The following is an 18693-nucleotide window of genomic DNA, read 5'->3' as shown; positions in this document are numbered from 1 at the left end:
GTTTAAGAACTAGAAATTACAGTGGGAAAGGCACAAGGCTCTCTCCAGAGCACATAATTAGAGGTTTATAGTAATCACTGTTTGATGTGAACAGCACTTTCTAGCTATCTATCACCAGCACTGATTTCTGTGTATACCATTCATGAATCACCACACTTAAACATTTCTACTTGAACAACTATTAGACAATTTCTCCGCTTAGGTCTTGTTTAAACTTGCCCTCTGACTGTTAACGTTCCTCCTATGCCTCTGCCTAGTAGCCTATTACATACATTGAAGTAATTTTAAGTGCATTTATAATACTTTGTTTCATATCCATACCCATAAACCACTATTCATCAAAGGAAAGGCCAAAATACCTTACCAATAATTTACCACTTCTTTGACCATATGACCAGATGGGTCAATTTTGCTTAAAATTGTAATGTTGAGTTGTATTAAAATGTTTATATTTATTTATTCTGAAGAAGTTTATAGAAAAAAAGTCATTTATTGTTTGTCCACACTCAAAATATTTTTTATATTTGTACATTTTCCTTCAGTTTTTGTTAACATGTATATTATATATATTATATAATTGCAGTTAGAATATAAACATAAATTTTCAGGCTATCTGTTTAATATGATACTATATACTGTTTTGCTCAAGATTATCTAAGTAACAAAATTTGTTTTCTGGGAATTATGGAATCATAAGCAAAGATTCAGAGCAGAGCTTTTCAGAAGTACCTGAGCTAGGTCCCCGGGCTTGTAGAACTTAAATGTATTAACATATCTAAAGAAAAGAAACTCACAGGGGCAAATATTAGCGGTAATCATCTGAACACTGCTTAGCGAATTTGACAGCTTCATCCCCGCTGTAAAGATGGAGGCAGGTCATTTCATTGAGATAAGGGTGTCAAGCCTTCCCAGGCCAATATTACTATACATTTCCTTATCTCATGCATTCTTCTTGTTCAGAATCCATGTTCCCCATACACTCTTTTGATTAACATTTAGCTACCATTGTAAGTCTGTTTAGAGTGGAGGGAGAAAATAGACCAGTTATATATACAGTCAGCCCAGCCTCCTGTTTTTTGTGGGCTTTGCATCTGTGGATTCAATCAACTATGGATTGAAAATAATTGGAAAAAAAATTGGGTCTGCACTGAATATATACAGACATTTTTTCTTGTCATTGTTTCTTAAACAATGCAGTATAATAACTATGTAGCATTTACATTGTATTAGATATAAGTAATCCAGAGATGATTTAAAGTACATGGGAGGATGTGCATAGGTTATATGCAAATACTAAGCCATCAGGAACTCGATTATCCACAGATTTTGGTGTCTCCAGGAGATCCTGGAACCAGTTTCCACAGATACCGAGGGATGAGTGCATATGAGTATTCACATTCCTGTAACAAGTAAATTTCTCATAAATGAATAAGTAATATTTGATTATAAAATTGACATCCATATTGGCAGAGCTACATGGGAAGTATTTCATGTCCTGTGATAGGTACTTCCTCAGAGGAAATTAATAACTTGGCATTCTTATTTTATACATTGGTGTTATGAACTTAGTAAATATCAGTCAAACCTGGGAAATGAAACCGCCCTCTGAAAATCTACCAAATCTCCTCATTGGGCTTGCCTAGCTAAGGGGCAGACTCTGGACAATGGCATCAGTTGCACCCTAAGGAGATAGGCAGTTAACTGACCACACTCAGACCTAGTGACCCTTAGTGTGGAATGCTGAATGAAAATCTGTGGAACTTCTGCAAAATAATATTTCAATTGCTGCAGAATGTTACTTGATTGATATTTACAACCTTCCAACATTGTATATGATCATGTTTAAAATGTATATGTGTCTATACATTGCTATGAATGTGTATGTGTGTTTATATATGTACATTTGTGTAATGAATGATGTGTTTAATATATACATACATGCTTTTGGTGAATATATTCAGGCTGTTCAAAAACTACCTAAGCAAAGAGTTTCCCCTTACCGCACACTTCCCTCATCAATTTACTCTCTTCTCCATAGATAACCACTAAAATAATTTGGCGTTGAAAAATCCCCAGGTCTTTTTCTAGGCATCAGTATATCTATAAATATGTTCACACACATACAATAATTATACAGCCTCTTTTCCATAGCCAAGATTATAGTTTACCAATTACTATGTGACAAAAACTTACAGAGAGCTTTTTCTGTGCCATTCTTTGTAGTGACACCATACATACCTTAGTTTGAATATACTAATATTTAGGTGTTTCTCTATTGAAGAACATTTAAATTTTTACTTTTTTAAACCTTCATTGTTTTAAACTAGTTTATAGATAATGCCTTCATACATGAAATATTTGTGTATATTGATCAGAATATCTCTAGGATTCAATGTGATAATTGAGATTGCTGGATTAATTGTATTTTTAATTTTGAAAGATAATGACAGGTTAGTTTACTAACTGCTGTTTCCATTTATGTTCTTATCTACAGTAATTGACGTGCCCTTTCCCCCTTATTCTTGCCAATACCACTTTATTAAACTTTTAAATTTTTGTCAAAAGATTTCTGTTTTCATATATTAATTTAATTCCTGAAGTTCCCAGCTCACAGATGAATCAAGTAAGCAGAAAACAAATGGTAATAAGCAGAGAGCAGAATATTAAGATGGTATATTTTTGTTTTCAAATACAGTTAATTTTATTTCTTTAAAAACCTCATAGATGACATTGGTCTTAAAAAAGACAGAATTTTTTTTAAAAAAATCTCATAATTCCACTGTCACCAAATACCCATTGTCGATGTGTTGGTTCTTTTTTAAAACTATTTTCTGAGAATTATATATTTTACATTTTACATTATACACTACTGTCAATGTTGTATTCTGTTTTTATTACTTATGGTGTGCCTTTTTCATCAAGTTTGAATTTGTTATTAGACTAGGAATTTGGCACGTAAATTTGTAACTTTGTGAAATCTGATTCGTTTGTATAGGGACAGGTGGAGCAGAATTATGTATAGGTAAAATTGACATTAATTTAAACAATTCATTTAAGCAGTAATTTAAAATTTGTTTATTCAAAAAGAAATCTTAGTAATCTATCTAGTGAATTTCCTTATTTTTCATAAGAGCCACATTGAAGCCTAATGAATCTATCCTTTGGCTAAGCTTGCTAGCTAGTTATGTGAAGAGCTAGAACATCAGATTTTCTCACCAGGAAAAAGGGCTCCCTATTACAGCGCACTATTTTTTACTCCTCATTTCCTAGTAATTTAAACTTTTGAAGTAATTTAACTCTTGATATCAACTTAACTTATTTTAAATATCACCTTCACTGTGTTTCTTCTCACCCTGTAAACTAATGTTATGGAAGTAGAATAGACAATAAAAATTGGATAGAAAAGTTAATGGAAACTAATAGGTAATGAAAAACTACCTCACTATATAAATTTAATTTCCACTTTTATAACCAAGAGGTGTTTTAAACAGTTTTTTTTTTAACTTTTGCATATGATTTTACATGAAAGATAAATTTATTACTTGTTTATGAATATTCTTAAATAAATATTACCTTGTCTGCTTATTAACTTCATTTTACCTCTTGCATATGTCATGAAAAAACAGCTTTAAATATAAGAATATAATGTAATGCAGTTTCTACATTAAAATTATAAAAGTTGTATGTCCACAAATAATTTAGTTTTTAGTTGTGATCTCATTCGTTTAAAAGGTAAAATAGCATAGCAGGGTGCTTTGGATTCTTAAATAGTGAAGCATGAAAACTTGATCTAGATAATTTCTCAAATATGACTACTGTTCCCCAAGTTTGGCAGCCTTAATGTAACAATATTTACATAAAACTTTTAGTTAATTTACCAGAAACTTCAAACATAAATATAGTAGAAGGGGTAGAATGTATGAAAGAATCCAACTATTTAAAAAAGAACATGTCAATATTTGTGGTTCCTGGAAAAAGATAGAGGGATGACCCATTAATATATTCAGATTTTTGTTTTCTCTTAAAAATGTATTTACAACATTTATTTACCTTGGCCTTTGGAAAATTCTCCTTTTCCATTGATATATAGAGTTTGGCAACTACTCAATTTTCTTCAATTATCAATGAACCAGGTTTAAATATTAATTTGATGTGTTCTTTGTAACCACTGATTTTATAACTCAATTATAATAAAATAAGCACACGGGAACCTTAATATTTAAATTTCACTATGCTTATAGGTATGAGTTAAATCGGTTTAAACTAATTCAGATTCTGTGATGACTCTTTTGCTAGGTGAGTATGTCCTTTGATTCATATCCATAGTAAAAATCATTAAGGAGATCTGGGATTCAAATCCCTTTTTGGAAATGTACCTATTTCAGGACACATGTTTAAGCTAAAATATAAATTTCTATTTGCGTTTGTCTCAGTCATAAAATTTAATTATTAATTCAAACCATGTTTACTCCATGAATTTTCAAAATATAAAAATAATTGTTTCCATCCCACTTGAATTAAATTCTTTACTTTCTGATTATTTGCCATCTCTTTTACAAAGATTTTCTAAAATACAAGTTCATATAGATTAGCAAAGCATATAGATAAAATAGTACTTGATTTTCAGCCCTATTTTCTTCATCCTATGGTGTCTATTTGCATAATATTCCAGTGACTGATATCTGATCCATCCATTTGCCTGATGTGTCTCCTTAACTTTGAATCCAGAGCTCAATTTAAGTTCTAGTCTTTCTTGGATTATGTTTGAGTTAAAGGCAGTATTAAATTCCCTTTTCTTTCTGTCGCATGTTTTGTTGCTTGTTCTGTCTCTCTCTCTGTCTCTTTCTTTCTGGTGGAGTTTTGCTCTTGCTGCCCAGGCTGCAGTGGTGCGATCTCAGCTCACTGCAGCCTCTGCCTCCTGGGTTCAAGCGATTCTCCTGCCTCAGTCTCCCGAGTAGCTGAGATTACAGGCATGCACCACCGTGCCCGTCTAATTTTGTATTTTTAGTAGAGATGGAGTTTCTCCATGTTGGTCAGGCTGGTCTCAAACTCCCAACCTCAGGTGATCCACCCACCTCAGTCTTCCGAAGTGCTGGGATTACAGGCATGAGTCACCATGCCTGGCTTGCTTGTTCTTTCTATGAGAACTCTAAAATTGTCTCTCAAAGGGACAGTAAGGAACTATGGGAAAAACTTACTTTTTATGATAGTAACCCTTAAATCTTAAATCTGTTTTTGTTTTTTATTTAGTTATTTTTTTGTACCGTGGGTTACAACATTTTAGCTGGTGTGAAAATCCATTGATGGTCCAGCATTTGTTTTAATAAAACGACATAATGAGACATAAAATATCAAAGTGCTTCAGAGGCCATAGAGTTAATTTTTTTTTTCTTTTAAACATTTGTTTCAGTGTGTGTGTGTGTGTGTGTGTGTGTGTGTGTGTAAGTGTGCACTGGGATATTTGAAAATTGTGTTCTTTATGACTGTGTTCAGAAAACTGTAGTCTAATGATAAAGTTACTATAAAAATTTTACCCTGTCTATATCATCAAGCACATTAATAAAATAACTTATTTGAACTTTCTTACAATACTTTGCTCAAAGCAAGCACTAACACACCATAAATAAAAATCAAGAGACACAATTACTACATTCTTACTGTCAGACAAACTGTCAAGAATGATTGTCTGAACCACCTGGCAGCAGTTCTACCCCTGAGAGTGAGTGCAGACACAGTGCACCAAGGTATGGAAACTACATGGAATAGGGGGAGAAAGTGAGCTGTGGAAGCCAATGAATTTCCTTGTCTCAGGAGTCCTCCAGGAGTTCTCTTAGTGTCAGAATTACAATACCCTGAGTAAGGACAGTACAGCCTTTCCAAGGGCTTTTTTCCCCTTCTGAGCTGAATAAAAAAAGCATATGGGAATACATATATGTTATATATATGTGTGTGTGTGTGTATATGTATATGTATATTGGAATATATATGTGTATATATATGTATATGTATATGTATATTGGAATATATCACCACACTTGGAATAATTAGTCATTGTTCCTTTGCTAAGTTCTGTGTCATTTCATCAAATCCTCAAAAATTCTACTGCTTTTAGGAAACCTTATTGAACTAATTGGAAAATAGAGTAGCATCCATCTCCCTTTTATTTAAGAGCATGTCACATTGGCTGGGTGCGGTGGCTCACGCCTGTATCCCAACACTTTGGGAGGCCAAGGTGGGTGGATCACTTGAGGCCATGAATTCAATATGAGCCTGGCCAACATTGCGAAACTCCATTTGTACTAAAAATACAAAAATTAGTTGGCCGTGATGGCGTAAACCTGTAATCCCAGCTACTTGGGAGGCTGAGGTACGAGAATTGTTTAAAGCAGGAGGCAAAGTTTGTAGTGAGCCAAGATCCTGCCACTGCACTCCAGCTTGTGTGACAGAGTAAGACTCTGTCTCAGAAAAAAAAAAAAATACATGACACTTTGTTCATTGCATGTAACTCTTTGCTTTCCGTGATAATATTTTCTTTTTTTAAAATGCCCACCTTTCCTTTTGTCATTAAAAGACACTCTTTCTCATCATATTCTAACTTTCATTAGCTACTGCAGAGGATAGGGACCATCTGTTTATTCACTTCGCAGGTATTTTGAATAGTGCTGTATACAAAATGATGCTTTAAAAATGCATGTAATGATCATTCCTTTTGAAATAGAAAAGAGTCACCATTCCCTCTCAATATTATAAATTGTATTTCCCCAAAATGCCATGCTTTATATTTTTCTAAATAGGATTTGATGGTTCCCATATGTTCCTAAATGAGAGTTTTCTTCTAGACACTTGTACAAATGTGACCAGTAAAAATGAATACTTTGTCCTTTTCCCTTTTAGCTGCTTCCCTAGGAAATCTCTATTTTGCTCCCCTCATTGGAAGGCCAAAATAGCAATGCCTTTGAGTGTTTCTCCCCTAGGAGCTTTTCCCTTTTCTTTCTCTGAAAGTCTAGAGAGCCAAATATCCTCTTAATGACTCGGCCACCTGAGCAGTCTTTGTCAGTGGCTTCCATGCCCTTCTCCCTCACAAAGACAGATCCCATTACACTGCACAGATTGAAGGGGGCCCTTCTGCTGGGATTTGGAATACTCCTGGGCACAACATCGGGGCCCGCAGCCTTACATCCTTAGTTAGATATGTGTTTTCACTTGGGGCGGGCCTTTGGTATTCTGTGTAGCAACTAAAATGCATATCCCTACACACACCCTACTCACCCCCTACTTCCTCTTTTGTCCTTACTTCTGTATCACCCCTCCCATCTCCAGATCTCTCTTGTGTCTCTTCCCTAAATACCTGAGGTTCTATGCCCATACTCCAGCATACTATCACACCTTTTTTCATCCTCTCTCTCTCTCATCAGACTCTTGCTATCCTGCCTTATAATCTGGAGCTGAAAAATAAATCTGGGATAATGTGGTTGTGGGACCTTGTAGTGTTCTGTCCAGGTATCATAGTTGCATATGTACAAAGGTCTTTCTGAAGATAGAATATCAGTGGAATTTTTGGTAATCTGCAGTATGCATGCACGTTTTGATCAGGAATGTGCTTTCTATCTTTCTTTTTGTTCATGGGTTCCACTAATATTTTTCTGTGACCCTCAAATGATCCCATGTAGATGAATACCTGGTTATTCCATACTTAGGACTTAGAGCCCTTTGTATTTATAAACCAACAGATTTTTTCTCCTTAACATTTGGAGTGAGAAAAAGAAATCCTTGTTAATTTAAATAAATCACTAGGTTGGTTTAAAAATAAGGAAGCAACTGATTTTACTTGATTATTTCACTGAAATACAACAACAAACATTTATACAGTACTTATTATAAACCATGTACATTGCTAGTATTATTTTATTTAACAATAAGAGCAACCCTATGAGGTAGATAATATTATTATGCCCATATTATGAATAAGGGAAACAAAACTCTGTAAGTTAATCAATAGGTTCATACAGCGAGGTGTGATGAAGTCAGATTTTGACACAGGTAATCTGTGAAACTACTGCGCTCAATCAGAGTACTCAAGTCAGTTAAAATAGGAACATAAAATCTTTCCTTGGTTTGCAGTTGGATATTAGCTTTGAAAGCAAGCACTAACCAAGAGGAATCTGACTTTCTTCTAGAGGCTGATATAGAATGATGGTTTCTTTATTTTTAATGTATGTATACATGCATTGGCTGAACTGTTAGAGGCTCTCAAACACTATTTGTTGGCTGTACACTTTGGTTTTCATTCTCAAGTTCAAATGGAACCATTTAGTCTCTTTTATTTCTAAAGTTTCTTCATACCATGGGTTTCTTAATTTCTCTAGGAAATACCAGAAAGTGAGGATAGAAATAATAATAATAATATTTCTCTGCCTCCAAAGAGTTAACCATTAAGCAGATGAAAGACAGAAAGATAATTATAACACATTGGTGCTTTTTAAAGACTTGTGCATTGTCCTCTCTTTGCAATAGGTACCATTTCTGTCAACACATTGCGTACTCCCTACACTGCTCCTGGTGAGAGTGAGATTCTGGACCTGGATGATGAGTTGTACCTGGGGGGCCTGCCAGAAAATAAAGCTGGCCTTGTCTTCCCCACCGAGGTGTGGACTGCTCTGCTCAACTATGGTTACGTGGGCTGCATCAGGGATTTGTTCATCGATGGCCAAAGCAAAGATATCCGGCAAATGGCTGAAGTTCAAAGTACTGCTGGAGTGAAGCCCTCCTGCTCAAGGGAAACAGCAAAACCGTGCCTTAGCAACCCTTGCAAAAACAATGGCATGTGCAGGGATGGGTGGAACAGATATGTCTGTGATTGTTCCGGAACAGGCTATCTTGGCAGGTCATGTGAGAGAGGTAGGATTCTAAAACCCCAACAGCCAACTCCCTGAGATGAAAATTGTATTAAATGTTGACCTCAAACCTGTACTGACCATTGAAACATAATGCATACTCTACTGAAGTAAACTCTGTTTGAAAGCTGAGCAGCCATACCTGACATGGATTACTAATGAGCTCTTAATGTTTTTCAAAGAGCTTGATTCTGAAAGGACACAGCTCTTAAGTATATTGCAGGAATAGAAACTTGAATCTTTAGTATCCTCTAGATTATGAGCCTAAGATGTATTATAGACAATAACTGCTGTCTTTTTTGCCCAGTTTTTAACTTCAGAACATTAGACAGTAAAAGAGGCGTGAATTAGACATACCTATGGCTTCTAGTGCTAATACCCATGGTAAGAAATAGCATTTGAGGCAAGGTAAGCTATTAGTTGCAACTTCCCTGACCCAACTGGGTGAGACTTAAGTTAGCCTGTTCATTTCACTTCAGTCAACTTACAAAAGAGGCAATATCCTCTCTGAAAAGTAAGCTGACTTTCAATCACCTAAGGTACACCAATGTTTCTGGAAGTGTACCCTAATAGAAAAAGTACTTACCTTTGGCTAGGACCTAACCAACTGCAGAGGATTCATTTACCAATTTGCTATTATGGCTTAGCTGGGCCTATTGAAGTTCTGAGCAAGTGCCGCCACTCTTTTTCTAATAGGAGGCAAACCTACATTTTATTTTTCTTTTTCTCACCCTATAAAATAAAAGGAATGAGGATTCAAAGAAAACTGAAGGGTAATAGCCGTCCCAGTTGATCTGCAGAACAGGCTAAAGGAATAAATAGCAGAACAAATAGTTCTAAGCTTATTCTTCCATCGACCCAGTGTTTCAGACAAATGCTTTAGTCACTGCACCCATTGTCACTTATTTTCAACAATGGAGCTAAAAATCAATATGAAAAAATACTGATGAGTTTTTCCATTGTCCTCACCTGCTACAAATAACATTCCTTTATTACATATTTAGCCTAAAAGTACCTGGCGTCTATTTTTAAGCTATGAATATTTATTGTTTTCCTTTTTTATTCCTGAAATAGTTCAATTCAGTTTGCCTAAAACCTCCTAGGAAAAAGAGGGGTTGTTTTGTGAAATCCAAAATTGAAATCTGATTTTGGTTATTTATCTTAAAAAGGAGGTACATCAACTTACTAGTTCTATGATTAATATTAAAAATATAAATATTTAACAGTAATATGGTAATCATATATTAAACCGCTTACCATATGCTATTATTATTGTGTGCCATGCAATTAGATGGGTCAATAGATGGATATGTTATCACATAGATATAGATATATTCATTCTCTTTATGATAGTAGCTAACTGCAATTTCTGTGAATTGTCAGTACAACTTAGCTATTTCTGTATAGTTTAGTTCGTATGGTGTATATTCTTTATAAGTTTCCTCTTTGCATTTTTCTTCCCAATTTTAGTTTGTTTGTTTAGTTTTGTTTTTGGAAATTGCCAAAAGGATGAACAATGAACAAAGCTTGCAAGGTATAATACAGTTAGGCATAATATGAGATTAGCGGACTTGCATGATTTAAGGTTTTGTTTTAATTTTAATCACTCAGAGAGCTGCCAGTTATTCTGATGCCTCTTGGTTAAGTGAAGCTGAAAAAAGGGTATAACTCAACTGTCACATATATTACAGAAGCTTTCCGTTAAATATGCGTGGTGTACCACCCTGTGGCAATATTCTGCTACTACATATGGCAAAAATGAAAATAGAAATTGTAGACTTTTCGAGCCAGGATGAGAGAGAAGAAATATTTATATATTGCAATGATTAGAAAAAGGGTCAGCAAGCATATGTAGATTTGTAAATGAGAATTTAATAGCAAACTTCATCATTGGGATTCGACATACTTCTTTATCTGATAGGAGGCTGGACGTTTCTGCAGATTTCTTTGTCTCCTGGTTGGCTATATGCATTTTTGGGTGGTTCTTGTTACTGGATTACCCATGTGTATTGCATGAGTCCTTTGCTTTTCAGAATTAATTTTCTTGCTCACGTTAGGGTGCCTCCTGACAGCAAAGGAAATGTGTGATGGTTGTCATACTCAATACCACAAAATTTAGTTTCTGTCCAGCTCCTGGCTATTATGCCCTAGTTCAGTTAACACAAGATCATGCCTGAACCTCTGAGTTTCCAATTTAAAAGAAGGGGCTTTGACTGAGTTTCTTCTCCAGACACACATTGATCAGATAAGGCTGTTGTTGATCAAATACGAGTTGACAACTCTTCAAGTTTTTTTTTTTTTAAAGATAACTTTTAAACTTGTTTTCTTATTATTGAGCAAAAAATGATAATTTAATATTTATGAAAATAATTATTCAAAGTAATTAAAAAGCATGTTCAACTCCTTGGATTTAGAAAGTTCACCATGGAAAAAGTATGTTGCAATCACATTATAGGAGATGTTTATCCTGCCTAAGGGGGCAAAGGAGTTTATAAGAGAGAACAAAATACTTGCTAACTTAGGCAGACAAGAAGAGAGTATTTTGTTTTACATGTTTTGATCCTATAAGAAGGAGTAGTACAGAAATAATGTTCGATGAATAAAAGTTAAATTTAGTACCTTCCCTTCTGCTTTATTTTTAATAAAACTGAGAATTTGTGGAGACTTGATCATATAAAAATTATTCTCAGTCATATGTAAGAATAAGAGCATTGATATAATCAGATATCTACTTTATACTGTTTGTTAAATTCTAACAGATGGAGGGACAGATGTCAGAGCAATATAATTTGGCTCCCTGTCTGATTTTCATCGTTGATCACAATATGTGACTGCCTTTCGGCAAAACTGAGTACAGGTGTACACTTTAGACTGCAACAAAGAATAATGCAGAAAAGCAAATTTATCAAACTTAATGACAAGGGAGAAGGAGATATAGAAGACAAAGTTGAAACTGTTTTTCTCCCCCAGTGGGAAGTATTATACTAGAATTAGCCTTTTAAAGATTTATTGTATATTCTAAATGATGAAATAATTTTACTAGCGTTCAAGGATGCTGCCAAATAGCATAACCTTCAAATGTCAGAATGTTGTTTACCATTTATTTGGCAACTCTAGACTACAACCCTGTGCATTTTCCATTTCTTGTCTAATTAAACATTAACTCTAATTATGAGGAATCATTTAGACTTTCATTTGTCATTTATCAACAAGTTATTTTCACATTGAGAATTATTTAAAATGACACTCGGGGGCACTCAAGTTTTATTACTTTACTATGTTATTTCAGTCCTGCAGCTTTTTGGAGAATGTTAAAGGCTAATGAATCTGATTATTTTTTTCTCTGGGTTGTATTTCCCACTATATTTATGATCCATTGTCAGTCATCTGTATTTCTAAAATGAGGTGCCCCCTATTTAGTTTTCAATCAGATTAAGCTAATTTTCCCAGAAGAATATGATTATTTCAAAAATATGATTATTGAATAATAGATCCTAGTTGTACAGATTAACTAAAGAGGAGAAAACAAACACTGTTTTGATCATTTTATCTGTATGATACCAAAGTAACTGAACACATGATAATGGCTTTAACCCTTTTTTTCAGGTACTTGTTGCTTTACAGGTATGGATCATGATTGTCTAGTTTAGGAAAAGCAAAAGTAAAGATCAAATTTCTTTTAAAATTATACCACAATCATTTTTCTCTCTAGAATTCACTATAGCTTTACACTCAGGTTTTAATTATTTTTTGAACAACAGCAATTTGGTTATTTGCACTGGTCTTTGACCACTGGGATTTCACTCCCATTTGAGAAACTTCTTACCTAATTGGAAAAAAATATGATGTGATATAGAACCACTATATTTTTGAAAGACCATATTTTGTTTTATCAGTGCTTAGGGCATTGCCTAACCATGAGGCCCCTATTTTAGCAAATAGACACTTCCCTAGCCTATATTCTGCAGCCCAATTTTGGCCTTCAAAGTGGACTTTATTAAATATTTTGTTCATGCACATTACTGAAATTAGATTTCACTTGCAATAAGCAGAATAAATACTTAATTTCTTTGGTAAGCATTTATGTAAGCTTGGTATTCAAATTGAAATTAGCTCACTGTGTGTGTGTGTGCAATTATTGATTCAATTAATATTTATGGAGGCTCTGCTGCGGGCTTGGCATCATGGGGGCACTTGCTGCTGATAGAGCAATGCATATAAGAGACTGATCTCTGCCCTCAAGGTGCTTGTATTCTAAAGGGCAAATACAGATAATACTATACCAGCAAGAAATGATCATTTTAACAAAATGAAATGGTGATATCTATTGAATAACTGGAGGGGATAGCAGGCCTCTCCGAAGTAACATTTGAGCAAAGACCTGAATGCTGAAAGAACCAGCTATTTAAAGATCTGGGGTGAAACATTTTTCAACAGAGGGATCTAAAAGTGCAAACACTTCAGTGAGATCATGAAATTGGTGTATCTGGAGCTCACTGAGCAAGAAAGGGGACATACTTAAAGCTGAGGCCAGAGAGACGGGCTGGGGCCAGGGTCACACTGATCTTTATAGGTTAAAAAAAGGTAGGAACACGGTTGAGGAAGCTACTACAGTGATGTAGGTGAGAGATGAGAGCAAAGTCTGAGGGATATTAGTGGCACAGGTGAGCAGCAATCAATTCAGAATGTGGATTGGAATTAGAGCCTGTAGGACTTGCAGACTTGCAAATGGATTGGACATGGCAGAGAGAGTAAGAGGAATCAGAAAGCTTTAGGTCAGAGCAATGAGTTTATCACATTTACTGAGATGGAGAAGACTGAGGAAGGAGCATGTTTTGAGTTTGTTCGTTTTTGAAGGGAGTGAATTAAGAGTTTAATAAGGTACCTATAATATTCCAGTTGAAAATTTCCAATAGGCAGTGAATGCTAGAGCTCAGGAGAGAAGTCAGAACCCTTAATAAATATTAGAGGAGTGAGCATATGAGTTGACTGAGATCTCTTAAGTAAAGAGGTAGATGGAAAAGAGAAGGGAGCTAACCTAAGCAGGGAGACCTGGAACAGTCAGTGCTTGGAGAGGCTCTGGATGCTCACTTAATCCCAGAATGACAACAAATAATGATTAAAGTCTTATAGAAACAGTACTTGACTTTCTGAAAGATAAACTTGCAAAACCACAACTCTGAATATAGTCCCAATATTGAACACAGTTGTATCAGTACAGTTAATTGTTATGCTGTGTAAGTAGGCAAAATAATGAGAATTTCCAGGTTCATTTTAATTCCAGGTATTTTTTTCTTTATTAAGTATCATCCTGAGTTATTGGAACCAATGAGAAAGCAAACTGATTCATGCTTGTTTTGCAATATTCCACTACCATATGGTACTTAACATTAAGGAGTCCTGACTCTTTCTTAAAGCCGTCAGGTTGTCATCAACAGTTTTTCTATTCGTTTCTTTGTGTCTTTAAGACAGTACTAAGCAACTTCCCTATTGATGCCATCTACCTTGATTTAGTAACAAACATCCTTAAAAGCTCCTCAGTCCCACCCCCATGCTTATTTAGTATAACAAAGGCACATCATTATGCTTTGGGTGACAACATATTCAGGACACCAATGTTGTGCTAATAGATAATATTTAAAGTTACTCCCCTTCTATAAATTAACCTTAAAAGGAAGCAACAGTTTAAGCCTTTGTAAAAATTACCTTGCTAAACATAATGGCTCAAAAGAAGTGTTATCTGTTGTTTGGTAATATCAGTTTTTCTTTTTTCTTTTCAAACATCACCTTTGGTAAAGTACTGGCCCAATTCCTACAGTTAAGCCATATTTCTTTTTTTTTTCTTTTAAAAATAATTCCATCAGGGCAGAGATTATGAAAAAATGATGATAGTAACTTCTCCTAGAACTACAGGTTTTTAGGACAGATCAAAGCCCTAAGAAATCTTTTGGCAGTACCCTCTTATTGTGCAGATGAATAATTCAGAGCCCAGGCAAGGTTGACCAATTTCACAGAACTGGTCAGTGGGCTCACCGTACATAAACATGAATTGAAAAGTTGCTGGAGGCTGGGCACAGATTCCTTTTGGAAACCTGGGTGAGAGGGTCACTTGAGCCCAGGAGTTTGAGACCAGCCTAGGCAACAAAGGGAGATCCATCTCTAGAAAAAAGTGCTAATAAACTAGCCTGGCATGGTGTCATGTGCCTGTGGTCCCAGCTACTCAGGAGGTTGAGGTGGAAAGATTGCTTGAGCTCAGGAGGTCATGGCTGCACTGAGATCCCACCACTGCACTCCAGCCTTGGGAATAGAGACTTTGTCTCAAACAAACAAACAAACAAACAACAACAAAACCCAAACAAATACAACCCCCCCCCAAAAAAAATCCGCAACTTTGCTGGTGTTTCAAACTAGGCTAACACTGTGACTGTACAAAAGAACGTGATCTTTGCTCTTGAGAAGGGAGACACATAATCAAACCCTCAAAATTCAACATGATTAATGCTATAAGTAGAAAGTGCTATGGGAACAAAAAAGAAAGAAATAAAGAAAGAAAGAGAGAGAGAGAGAAAGAAAGAAAAGAAAAGAAACTGATGATATCTCTGTTTCTGGGCTTTAGAAAATATCTCACAAGGGAAGTCCTCTACTCTGACCTCTTTTCCAGCTTACAGTTTTGTTTATTTTTGAAGAAGATGAATTGATTTTGTAGTATTTTGTTCTAGAAGTCTTAAATAAGTGATAATAAATGATCCTTTTCCTTATTAAAGTATTAATGCACTCTACCATCCAAGAACTTATTATATTCATTTTCCATCTCTAGAGGCAACGGTTTTGAGCTATGATGGGAGCATGTTTATGAAAATCCAGCTCCCTGTAGTCATGCACACGGAGGCTGAGGATGTTTCCTTACGGTTCCGATCCCAGCGTGCATATGGCATTCTGATGGCAACCACTTCTAGAGACTCTGCTGACACCCTCCGCCTGGAGCTAGATGCAGGACGTGTGAAACTGACGGTCAATCTAGGTAACAACCTGCCTTCCCCCATTGAACTAACACTTTTTTACTTTTTGTTCAATTTTGCCTGCAAACATTGATCAAGTAGCCTGTTTGCCATGGAAAATTAAAACACTTAATGGTCTTATTTCCATCATTTAAAGTAATTTTAGGTTTTGGGGGGCATCTTTTTATTTTTTTTTTTATGTTTAACATAACTTACTGTTTTGTGATTTCTACCACTGAGGGTTCTTAAAAGAGAAGCCATGTCTGTCAGTGAGGTTAACTGAAAATGTAAATGATTAAGCCTGAAGTTGCCTCAAGCTGAATTTTCTGTTGATATATTCACTAACATTTAGATTGGTTGTAGGTGACATCTTTGCAGATAAATAAAAACATGTTTATTTAGAAAAGATTTGCACAAAATATCAAATTTCTGCTTTGTTATTGAGATCAACAGCTGTTCTTACTCGACTCCATGGGCTTCTCCTTTGAATAGTCACCTTTGTGGTACCCCATCTTTTCTGTTTTGGAGTACTGTGTAGTGGTATTTTGCTATCAAATAGCAATCCACAACCCTTCAATGCCCAAAGTCTGCGGCCCTTAGCAAACAGCCATGAGAACACTAGAGACACAGGCTCTTCTACAGAGAGATAATGCTTTCCTGCTTAATTGTAGCATTAAGAAAGACTCATTACAGTAAAACCTCACCAATCTGGATGAATTATGGGGAAAAACCAGGCTGAATTAGGAAAAAGTCTGAATTGCAGATTTTAAAATTTGTGTAAGCGGTTTTAACTTTTTATAAATTATACTCAAAATCATAATAGTTTCGAAAGTCTTATCAAGGAAAGGACTGTCTAGGCTGATTTTAGTGGTTGGATAAGAATTAATTATAATTAGCACATTGTTTCATGCCAACTGTGCCATCAACATAAAGTACTGGAAATCAGTTGTTTTCTCAAACTGGGCTTTTCAAAATCTTGTTTATGAGTTTAACTTTTTTTTTTTTTCTCTTAAGAGAGTTTTGCTCATATCAAAGGAAGAATTAATATTCTGCCCAAATTTGCAGTGTTATCACTGTTTCAAAATAAGTGGAGTCAAAATTAATGAGGTTTTACTGTATTTTTGGCAGTGTTAAACACACGTAGATAGAAATGAATAAACAGAGAGAGAAAAATAAAATTTGAAACTACGTAGATTTACCTAAAAAAAAAGAGTAATAAAATGTGATGAGGTAAGGCATTTGTGGAAACCCCACCTACATTTTCAAATTGTGCTGGGCAGAATGATAACTCATAAAATATAAAATTATCCCATTGGTATCTTATTGCATATAATTATATTTAATTAATATTAGTGAAATTAAATAATAAGGTTAAAAAATACTACTTTAAGAACACAGAGCACTCTCCTTTACTGTTCTGTTAGAGTACCCTCTAGTGACAATGACAGGTTATTACAAGCCAATCAAAACAAATCGCCTAATTGCATGCAGTAAAGCTGCTGTTAGTCAAAGTGGAAACACTCATGAGAATTTTCGAACAGCAAAGCATTCTGTAGAAAGAGCTGTGTAGGTGCTGGTCCTTGGCTGTTTGCAACCACTTTTCTGATGCGGTTGACGACACATGACAAACTTAGCTATATGGAAACAGAATCTAGGTTTATATTTTTTATGTTCCCCAAAGGCATTAAATAATAAAACCCAAACCAACAAATATATATAAAATAAATAGAAAACATCCTACATAGTCTTTTAAAAATAACCACTATAATTACAGTTTGTGTTACCCATACCAGATGTTCTGTTCTTATAGTAGCTGCTTTTATATAAAGCAGGTATAAGAAAGGGAAAATCAAGAAAGGAAAATCAAGGGAACTATGACACTTATTACATAGAGATAGCATTGTTAGCTCCTAAGAGAGGCATAGGCTTGTGTGCTTTGAATAATGACTGCTCCTTAGCCACTGGAGTTTCTAAAGGAATCATACAGTTGTTTCTTTCCTCCTCCAATTAACGCAAGGTATGGAATCCAGCCAACATCTGGCAGTTACCTTTTTATGCCCAAGCAAATAAAATTTAAAAACAAAACAAAAACATTTAGAGCAAGATAAGAATAATTTTAACTTGCTTTCCATTTGACCACTGCAATTCTGAAGGATTCTGTTGGCCTTTGTGGGATATTAGATTTCAGAGGTCCAAGATGCCTGAGCCTAGCTGAACCTGCACTGTACCCCATTGTGACGGAGCACTTTTACATTTTGCGGAAAACAGTGATATGTTCTTTCACAGATGGGGAGAAAGTTGCAGCCAGTCTAAGCCAAACATCTTTGACATTTAACAACTCTTTACTTCACTTAGATTTGTCACCATGTAGCTTTGTTTGAATTGGCCATTTTAAAAAACTTCTATTGTTGTTTCCAATGGTAAACTTTTATAATAATACATCTGGGCTTTATAAGTATGTAAAGAATAATGATACTGAGTGGCCATATTTGCATGTGTCTGTCCCCGGAAGGGTGGACTGTAATTTTATTGGATGTCTGCAGCTATTACCTTGAAGGATGAATTTTCATTTTTCATCTATTCTTCCCCATCTAGATTGTATCAGGATTAACTGTAATTCCAGTAAGTGCCTATTCAAAATTTTTAAAATGTTATTCCTCCATTATGATGTAGGCTAGTCAAGAAAAAAAGAGAGAGAGAGCAAGAGAAATGTGTTTATAAAACTCATGAACTCACTTTTAAAGTATACCAGTCCATCATCTGGGTTGTAAAAATTCATTTAAAAATTGGTACAACTGAAG

General features: G+C 35.1%; 1 protein-coding gene across 16 annotated transcripts in view; it reads left to right on the top strand.

The window, feature by feature from the left end:
* Positions 1-18693, top strand: part of NRXN1 (neurexin 1) — a 1133364-nt gene that overhangs the window by 491195 nt on the left and 623476 nt on the right. For 9 of the 16 annotated variants that reach the window (XM_025353841.1, XM_025353843.1, XM_025353846.1 and 6 more), the window contains 3 exons: positions 8515-8898; positions 15712-15915; positions 18488-18514. In XM_025353841.1, coding sequence (XP_025209626.1) covers positions 8515-8898; positions 15712-15915; positions 18488-18514 — 615 coding nt within the window. The remainder of the gene's footprint in view (positions 1-8514; positions 8899-15711; positions 15916-18487; positions 18515-18693) is intronic. The other 7 variants (XM_025353854.1, XM_025353853.1, XM_025353851.1 and 4 more) reach the window with 1 other exon arrangement.

The sequence above is a fragment of the Theropithecus gelada genome, chromosome 13 (assembly GCF_003255815.1).
Source record: "Theropithecus gelada isolate Dixy chromosome 13, Tgel_1.0, whole genome shotgun sequence".
NCBI classification, from domain to species: domain Eukaryota; kingdom Metazoa; phylum Chordata; class Mammalia; order Primates; family Cercopithecidae; genus Theropithecus; species Theropithecus gelada.
The sequence above is the reverse complement of the archived record's forward strand: the minus strand, read 5'-3'. Positions and strand labels throughout refer to the sequence as shown.